The sequence below is a fragment of the Antrostomus carolinensis genome, unplaced genomic scaffold (genome assembly GCF_000700745.2).
Source record: "Antrostomus carolinensis isolate BGI_N321 unplaced genomic scaffold, ASM70074v2 scaffold1190, whole genome shotgun sequence".
NCBI classification, from domain to species: Eukaryota; Metazoa; Chordata; class Aves; order Caprimulgiformes; family Caprimulgidae; genus Antrostomus; species Antrostomus carolinensis.
In genome coordinates, this window is record NW_010286239.1 from 70,248 (window position 1) to 79,825 (window position 9,578).

Below are 9,578 nucleotides of genomic sequence, written 5' to 3' on the forward strand. Positions count from 1 at the left end.
CATTCCTGGCTTGTCAAAGGCAACTGAGGTGCTCTGTCTTGCCTCTCTATAAGGCTGTTTTCTGCTGGCTTCTTTCAAGCCCTGCTGTTCAGAACATAAAAAAGGGCAATGTAGCAAACTACCATATACCGCAGTGTGGAAAAGTAATCATAGTTTTGAAAGACAACTTACAGAATAAAGATTAATATTAGATAATAGCAATAAGGATTGTTGAAAAAAGACAGCATCAGGTTAGAAATTTGGAGGCTATGTCTACATTTTGCAATGCGGTGCCATTCAGAGAGACTAGAACTAGCTCTGAATTGGTTCTTTTGCTTCTGAAGTGGTGTAGGTACATTAGCAAAAAAAAATGTCTGTGCTAGATTAGTTCTTTATAGAAGTCTGGAAGTTTGCTTCTCTCACAGGGTTAGACTGCTTCTGTTATTTGCTTAAGAGCTCTTTGGTATAAACCTATGCAGCATTACATTGTGCTTTACAGGCAGTGTGCTCTTCAGGCATACTGACAGGTTCTCTGCAAGCATGCATTTATCCAGACAAAGAAAGGCGGAATGTTTGCTGAACATCAACAAGTGGCTCATGGTTATGGCAAATACCAAATAAGATGCAGATATAATTAATTAACATCCAAACACTTATATGTTATGTCCAATATTCAGGTGGTGTGAATTTTTAACCTCTTACAGACGAGAGTTCTATTTATGGGTCATTTGTGTCTTTGTAAATTAGTCCTCTTTTATTTTGTCATATGACTGAGTATTTAGATACTTAACTTTAAGCACCAAACATTGATTTTTCTGAGTATTATTCAATAACCATGAAACAAAACTTGCTTTTTAGATAAGCTGCAGAAACTACATAGGGCAGAAATCACAGAAATCACAGAAATCACAGAAATCCCCTCTGCCTGCTGCTCATTCTGCTAGTGAACTGATTATTCCTGGATACTTTTCCTGTCCTGAGATGAAAAATATTTATACAGGTAAGAACACATTTCAGTATCATGAGTTTGCTTTCTCCCAAACCCTTTCCTTTTTTTCATACTGGGTTTTTTTTCCCCTCCTTATCATAGGTCTTCCACTGCTCCTATAATCTGTTTCTTTTAATATAAACTCAGTTTTGTCTTCAAATTTTTATTCTTGATATTTTGGATGGACAGTAATGTTGTCAAGACCTTTCTTAATATATTCAGATTGTATCTGAAAGCAGAGAAAAGCAGTTGTCATACAGATGCCAGATGAACTACAATATGCTGAATGAGCTTGATGGTCTTGGTCCAGTTTTCTGTTGATATTGAATGTCCAGCAATATACTCAGAAGTTAATGTGAACTTGCACTGTTATTAATAAAATCAGTAGAATAACTGAAGTGAACTATAAGGTGACAAAAGACCTCTTTTACCCACAGTTGTTCTTTCCACGCAGGATTAAAATGTCATAGTCATTAATGAAAGTTTTTAAAGCATAGTTTCTCATATCACAGAGATGTCAATGCATTGCACACAAGGCTTTGTGTTGAATTCAGCAGAGGAATGTCATTAAACAATAAATAATGTTGTATGTAAGAGCAGATGATATGCATTCAGTAGAGAAATCATACCAACTCAGAGGTTTGTTACATAGAAACTATGGGTATTACAGTAAATGGGTTCAGCACTTGCAATAAGAGATTTGTTTCCAGACTTCAGACACCAGAATTCAGAGCAGAGAGCTGAGCTGAGGCACGCCCAGAGCTGATGGAATTCAGGGAATGTAGATGTCATGTGACAGCTAAAATGTAACACTGAAAACCGTATAAATGCTCAGAAGTGTTCCTGGTGGTTAATAATTTTGCTTTAATTCATAATCCAACAGGAAACAAAGGTGAAAATTACATTAATATGCTTTCATTAATATGCTTTAGTTTTGCAGTTGTGGAATTGTTCAAATATAAATTTTGTGAGGTAATTTACTAAAAAGATGTATTTATGTAATGCAAAATTTTTCTCCATAATTATTAATTCATTTTAGATTGCAGTCAAGCAAAAGCTCTAGTTTGTGTACCTCTTGATGTGAATGATGCACTGAAATGTTTTAGAGAAACTCTACAAAAATCTAAATATCACAGCAGAGCACTGAGACACAGCAGAAAACTACTTTCATTATTTCTTGCACACACACAAGGTGAGTTATTTACTGAAGTGTTTCTCACTTAATAAAGGGCAAATGCAGTTAAAATAGTAAACAGTGAAATGAATAGATTTTTAAAAATCAAGTTATTGTTATTGACAATTAGAAAAAACATAGAATATAAAGTTATATATGAAATTCTGTAAGCACAAGCTCTACACCTAATTTCCTATGATTTGTGTCTTGTGGTTGGATGATAATTTTTTTTTCATGCAGCTATGACACCTGTCTGTTTGCAGCCAAACCTCTGTCAGAGGACTGACTGGCAGCTCAAGTTTTTCTTCCCAAGTTTTTCTTCTCTAACAGGGCACATATTTTCATTTGGTTGCACTGACCAATGAGTTGTGTCCAGTGAGTTTAATTAGGAGACACATAGAATCATAGCGTAGGAAAAGAGATAAAAATAGGGCACACAGGAACTGTGTATTTGTTCAAGTAATATGGTGTGGAAATATTTGTGGTACTGGAAATGGTATAACACTTTTCTAAACTGATCATATAAATCACTTTCTAATCTAGAAAATGCTGGAAGAGCAATCAGCAGTCATATCTCTACAAAAAGAAGGCTGAAATTTAATGTGGGAGCTGAACTGATATTTCTGCCAACACCATGTGACCTTTTGCAAGAAAAATTTAATTCCTCCAGTATGGTTGAGAGTAAACCAATACCACAGTCACAACTTTCAGTAATTATCTCTTCCTATGAACAAACAGTTGGTAATTTTTTTCATAAATTTCTGTTTACAGCTCAAATGTAATATCATTCTACCTATCTATATTCATATATGTTTATTCCAGTGTTATTTCCCTCTGTCAGAGAGCTATAACTGCCTGAAAAGTGGTTTGCAGAAATACACAACCTTCTTTCTGTTGATTCAGAATATCTACATTAGATCCTAAACAAGCCACTAGTTGGTTCATAACCTCTACAGTTACCTCATCTTATGAAAAAGATAATGATTAATCCCAAATTAAAAATCTGCTGTAATGTTTGGCAGATTCATTTTAATTCCATTATAGGGTTTTGAGGGGTTTGTTGGCTGGTTGGTTGGGTTTTTTTAGGAAACAGGCTTTTTGGGTTCTGTGCATTTGAATATGAGACCTAGTTGATTGGCTTACATCTTACTTTCTAGTATAGCTTTACTCATACAGTTACAGCTCAGCCTTTTTTGCTGTATAGGTAAAGTGTAGCAGATCAACAAATGCCGTAAGTTGTTTTATTTGAAGTAAGGGATCCAGAAATGAGGCAGGGACAGTGCTGTATGTAGGCAGTGTTGTTTAGCAGAGCCCTGGTCAATGGCTTCCTTCCCAGTGTCCCAATCAGGACACTCTTGAGGAGGAAGAAATTTGAGAAGTCTGAGAAAACAAAAATACAAAAGCTTAAGTAAACAAGTCTGTGAATACACCCTACTCTTGTTTTTAAGGTTAGTACAAGTAAGCAATTGTACATTTGAAGGTAAACTATACAAACCTAATAAATCTTTAAAATAAAATTCATGCATTGAATCACATGTGAATACACGTCTACTTCTCATGCAAAATTTGTTCAAGATTCAGCAACTGATTTAATGATGTGACAATATATTTTTTTTCAAATTGATTAAAAAATAAATAACAGGAATCCTTGAAATAAGCAACCAAAGAGACCTCAAGGTTCAGGCTCTACATGAACTTGGAAATCTTCACTTTTATGCTGGAAACAAAAGGTACATAGTTACTGGATTAAAAAAGAGCATGGTTTCATTTTTTTTAATTGGCATTCATATACCTTTCAACCATCCTGTAAGTTCTTATTCTGTCTTCAGGTCCATATAACTTCTTTCATCTAACTGACTGTTAGCTATATTTTGAGAGGCTTTTTGCCTAGAAATTTTTTCTTTTTCTTAGCTAGCTAATTGCAGTTAAGCAAATTAATTAAGCATCTTTATGTGTGTTTAGGAAGTAATATCTGTTGCTTGAAAATATAATTTTAGCATAAGTCCCAATAAGTCTGTTGACCAGGAGTGGTGTCTTTTTGTGTTATAGAAGCTATATTTCAGTTTTTGACCTAATCAGAATTAGTTATAACTCAGGCAATAAAGGTAAAATGAAGCAAGTCTGATCTTCCACTTTGGAAAATGTCAGCAATATGATGAGAACGTTTTTTATTTGTTACAGAGCTGCTTTTAAATATTGGTGTCAAGCCCTTGATGAAACACTCAACATTGCTGATGCCCTTAAAAACTGGCAAGAGTTAGACTTTCCAAAAAATGCTACAGCCTGCTTTGCAGTTGGAAGATCTACTGATATTAGTCAGAAATTTCTTTCTCGGGCTGGAGTTTGGGGATGTTTACATGCAGCAGTTTTAGTGGCTAAGATAGCTCAGTAAGTATTTTATCTATATATGTACATATTTCATATTTTAAACAAATTGCTCATCCAAGACAGTAGGCAACTTGAAATTAATTTAAAAACACTAATGAGTTGCTATAAAAAAAGACTCATCAAAAGCAGAGGAATTTTTTTCTTTCAGGGGGAAAGTTGCTCTTTTGGAGAGTATTGTTTGTTCCCTTTTCTTGAGTGCTCATCTTTGATTATAATTGCAGTTGTATATTATATGGAGAGATCATTGAAATAAAACAAAATGATAAAAAGTCATAAGTGCAAGGATTTTACAGTCATATTGATTTTCAATTGAAATATCATATCTCCCAAGTCATTGCACATATTAAATATTAATGTATCTTGAGGGCAGATTTACTGCCTGAAGTACTCATTTGCTAGTGAATTACAACTAAATGAAATCTGAATTACTGTATTAAAGTCTACCATCAATAAATATTTCCGTCCAGTACTCCTTGACTGCTGGTAAAACACTATGGATATAATTTTGAGCTGTTCCTCAATGTATTGTACAATATAAAAATATACAAAATATGAAATGTAGAAGTATCTAAGCCAGCTCTAAATGACCTTAAAAGCATTATACCCATGAAAGGACAGAGCTTCATCTGAGTAAACTGTCTTAGCTGAGAAGCAGGGCATATTAATAGCACTGTAAAATATCTGTAAACCAAGGTAGGTTTGAAAGTATTAGCATGGGTATTTCAGGCTGAAATGGTATTACTACACTGAGAATTAGCACCCAAAAGGAAAAAGGAGTAGATTTAAGTTGATTCTAAACCACAGCTCTTGTAATTCTGAGCTGTGGCACAGTCTCGGGTCCAATTAGGCAAGACCCAATCCCTAGGTGCTTATGACACATACTTGCTGCACTGTATACAATCCCTTTACTGCTAATATGTCCATTCAAAATCCTGGCAGGGATGTGGAGGGAGCTATCCTCTTGGCTTCCCCCTCAGGCAGATCTTTTCTATTCAGACCTGACTTTGGCTGTTAAACATCTTTCACTTGAGCTGCTGTTTGTAGAGCAACTTAGTCTCAGGCCATAAAATGCAGGTTAGAGGATTCTAATATTGTAATGAAGATTTCACCTACCATGTGAAAGTCCACATGTGCTAGTTATCTTAGACTTCCTTTATGGAAAGAAATGCACTTTAAAGTGTGAGTTGCTTGACCTATTTTATCTTTCTAGTTTTGTATGAGATGAATTTTGCATTTAGAATGCCCATTTCTCTCCCTTAACTTTAAAGAGAATCTAGACAACTCTTTTTGCCTAGGTATGTCTTTGGTCAAATGATGCTTTCTTTGTATGGCATGTCTGAGCACCTATCTACAGATCAGGAAAACGTCTAGATTGTGTTAGTAACATGATTATACTAGCTTAAAAAAAGAGTTTGAATAATTTATATTGATGGGCAAATTCATATTTCGTATTATTTGTTGTACTCTAGGTATATAACAACATCACAGATGAGATTAAGAACTAAATACTGCTATTTTTCGGCTATACTTTTTAAGGTAAGACTACAATTTTAGTTAGAATTCATGAAGTTGACAAATTGCTTTTCAAATGTAAATCTCCATAACTCTTTATTAGCATACTTCTCTTTTCAAAATATTTTTGATTGTAAAGGAAAACTGGAGATCAGAGGTAGTTGACAAATTATGCACATCAGATTACATGTTTTTATTCTCTGTTTTTTAATGTCATTCATGTATTATAGCTTAAAAATTATCACTTCAATAAGAGACTGGTGTCTCAGAGAAATAATGAAATACTGAAAAGTGAAGATGGCTAAAATATTTGGCAGTCAAATATATTTTTCTTCTCTTGAAGTGTTATGCTCAGGAAGAGCTGGATGGCATCAACAATAGCAGGGTGCTCTCTGTCATAGATCTGTTCAGAGTCTTCACAGATTGTCATAAATTTTCAACCAGGAGAACAGACTCTTTAGAAAAATATTTTTTGAATCTTTTTTAGCATTGAAAGATATTGTTTTGTAATACTAAAATCTCAGCTTTATAAGAAGTTTGCTCTAAAAATAGAGGATAGTAAAAATGACTGAGAGTTTCATTTATAAAGCAAGTAAGGTCATTAAAATTGTTTGCAAACTTTCAGAAACCAACTATAGAGGGAAAAAGGGTTCCAGTTTACTTTTAAGAGGAAGTTTTAAGATGTCAGTAACAAAAGTGATATAGGAAAAAGAACAGCAAGTATTCTGTCAGTTATACTCCACTGGGATCAATGCTTACTCATCCCAGTGCAACATCAAGTTGCTTCTTCCAAAACAAATCAATGCCACTTTCTAAAGTCTTGTGCCAGCCATGATTGTGACTATGTGACCTGTGCTGGGCCATGTTTAAAACATTGTTAAGTTCAGCAAAGTGAGAACAAGTTGAAGAAACAAAGGTAAAGGAGAATTTTGACTAACTTCTGACACTGTAATTGTTGGTGGCACAAAGCTGAACAATTTTGATGCCTCCTTCTGACAGAAATAGTAGTAAGCATTTGTTCCAGTTGTACAATGGTAGAAATAATTGTGACTTGACTGAAGTGGGTCTGATACTAATTGGGATAGGAGCAACTTGCAGGGTGAGTATTTTGAAAAATATAATAAATTCCTGTCATTGTACCTTGCGAAGTTCAAGCCCATAATTTGTTCCTTGATTTGTAAAAATTTTATAACCTTATTTAAATTCCACCTCTGGTGTAAGCTTTAGACTTATTAATATCTCAGGCATATCATTGCTAATTGCAACAAGATAAACACAATTGGGAAGGAATACTCAACATCAGAGATTATGTTAGCAGTCCTCCCTTTTTAAAGGAAGAACATTTAAGTTACGTCCTTGAAGTTCACATCAGTTTCAAGTTACATGTTTATGATTAAATTATGTTACGATTTAAGCTGCACTTTCTGACCTAGTTAAAGGTGGAACTAAACTTTTAACTGGCCTTAAATTCAGCTCTCCCAGAAACAATGGCTGAGGTGGTGGTGGGGCAAGGTCTTAAGGCTAAGTAAAATCAAACTAGCTTTCTTAGCTTGTGGGGAAAATAAAAGTTTTTTCTTCTAATGGAAGAAATTTTCCATGAAACATCTTCAGACTGGTAAAGAAATGTTCTGGGATTCTCATCCCCAGAATCGATTCAACAAATTTTTCCTATGCATTTTCCTTGATTATGGAGATGTGTGAATAAATTACTAAGTTCTTCCTGTCTGCTGATCAGAGGCTTATCCTAAGAATTATCTCAGAAGTCCTTGTGAGAACCTCTAGTGTTTTATTAGTTTTTTTGTTTTGTTTTGTTTTGTTTATTTCTGGTGCTTCCAGAGATTTATTTGGGGTGCTTTGACTTGGAATCTGAGAGAAATGCCATTGGCTCTTTAGGATGATTTTTCATTATCTGGGGAGTACTCACTGAGGAATCTTTCATGATTATTTTTCTACTCCTAGATTAGTTTTTCTCTTTTGTTTGTTCTGTGAAATATTGTCTTTAGACCATTTACAGCCTGTTTTTTTTTTCCTCTATAAAGTTCACACATAAGGCATGTTTTCTGAACAGATTTTTCATGGTTTTGTCTGGAAATAACTGGATACTTAAGACATTAACTAAGTTTCATTTATAAAGCCATTTATGAGTCTCAATGGTCAGAGTTTAAAAATGTTTCACTGATGCCTATACATCTTTTCACAAGTAGTTTATTATTATTACTTTCAGACTCTGTTTAGAGCTTCTCTTCCACATCCAACATCTGACTGTGACTTTGCACAATATGAAACAAATATGCTTATTCCTGGTATCGACTTGTTCTCTGATCGCTACAGAGCTGATATCTCCACTGTAGTTGCAAGTCTTAATTTTCTTATGTTTGAACTACATTGTGCCAAACAAAATTTAATAGTAAGTATTATTTTTATACTCTGAAAATTAATTTTAAGACATTAAGTCTTATTTTTTTGTGTGAGTGTACTTATGAGATACTTCAGAAGCTCTAGCAAAATACCTTTATGGTTAGGTTCTGTGGCACTGAGATAGAGGCAAGGTATAGCCTGCTGCCTCCAATTTTCAGAATATACAGGGTACTTATTTATTCAGGAAGATGAAAATACACAGTCCACTTAGCTTAGGCATTTTGGAGGAAATTTTCTAGTATATGCAGTTTGAAATACACCATACTGATAATTATTTTAAATGCAGCATGTCCAGAATGCTTTCAATAATTTTACGTTCACATTCAGTAAATAAAAGTCCCTTCTGCCTTTCTCCTTCTCACGTTCTTTTATTCCTCTCTATGGAGTGTTTTTACAGCTTCCCTCTTATGTTGATCATGTGCTTACTTCCTCCATTTAATGACTGACTACTTCCACTTTAATCCAACTTCTTTCAAAGGTGTGGTGCTGTACAATGGAGTAAATAGATTGAATTGCTTACTAGTACTGAAAAAGGTGCAATTCTACCTCTGTTCCTGTTTGATCTTGTATGCTCTTAATAGATTTCCATGTCAGGTCATTATTGTATACCTCTATAAATCAACGCTCAGCATGACAGAAAACTTCCCAGCAGAAACAAATTTTTCTCCTGCTTTAATATGTTGAATCCACTTATGGAAAGGTCCTGCAAGTGGAAGAGCCAGTGCAAGGGAGAGGAAAAATTCACGTGGCTGGTGGCAGAGGAGTAAGAAAAGGTTAGGAGGTGGAGATGGAAGAGGAGTTATTAGAGAGGAGACAGAAAGATGTTACCGTTTTTTTTGTCGGCAAGCCATTCGTTGGATTGATTTCTTCTGGAGCTTCAGGCTAAGTGTCTGTCTTACCTCCTGTTGCTTCTTCACATCCTGCTTTGCTGTAGTTCACTTTGTTATTAAGCTTTGGCTAACTACTCTCACTGTGGGAGATCAAGGAGCAGTTACTTGGAGGTGGGGTCACTTAATCGGACTGCTTGCTTCACATAGCCATGCATGTTTTTGATTCTTTCTGGACTTGTACTAGCAGAATATAGATCCAGGTCACAGATCATCATCAAAGCAATTGCAG

General features: G+C 34.8%; 1 protein-coding gene across 1 annotated transcript in view; it reads left to right on the forward strand.

The window, feature by feature from the left end:
* Positions 1-9,578, forward strand: part of CFAP54 (cilia and flagella associated protein 54) — a gene marked incomplete at its 5' end in the record, with an annotated part of 112,992 nt that overhangs the window by 65,245 nt on the left and 38,169 nt on the right. The window contains 7 exons of the mRNA XM_029086100.1: positions 838-979; positions 2,007-2,159; positions 2,685-2,882; positions 3,784-3,871; positions 4,323-4,529; positions 5,999-6,065; positions 8,266-8,448. Of these exons, the coding sequence (XP_028941933.1) occupies positions 838-979; positions 2,007-2,159; positions 2,685-2,882; positions 3,784-3,871; positions 4,323-4,529; positions 5,999-6,065; positions 8,266-8,448 (1,038 nt within the window). The remainder of the gene's footprint in view (positions 1-837; positions 980-2,006; positions 2,160-2,684; positions 2,883-3,783; positions 3,872-4,322; positions 4,530-5,998; positions 6,066-8,265; positions 8,449-9,578) is intronic.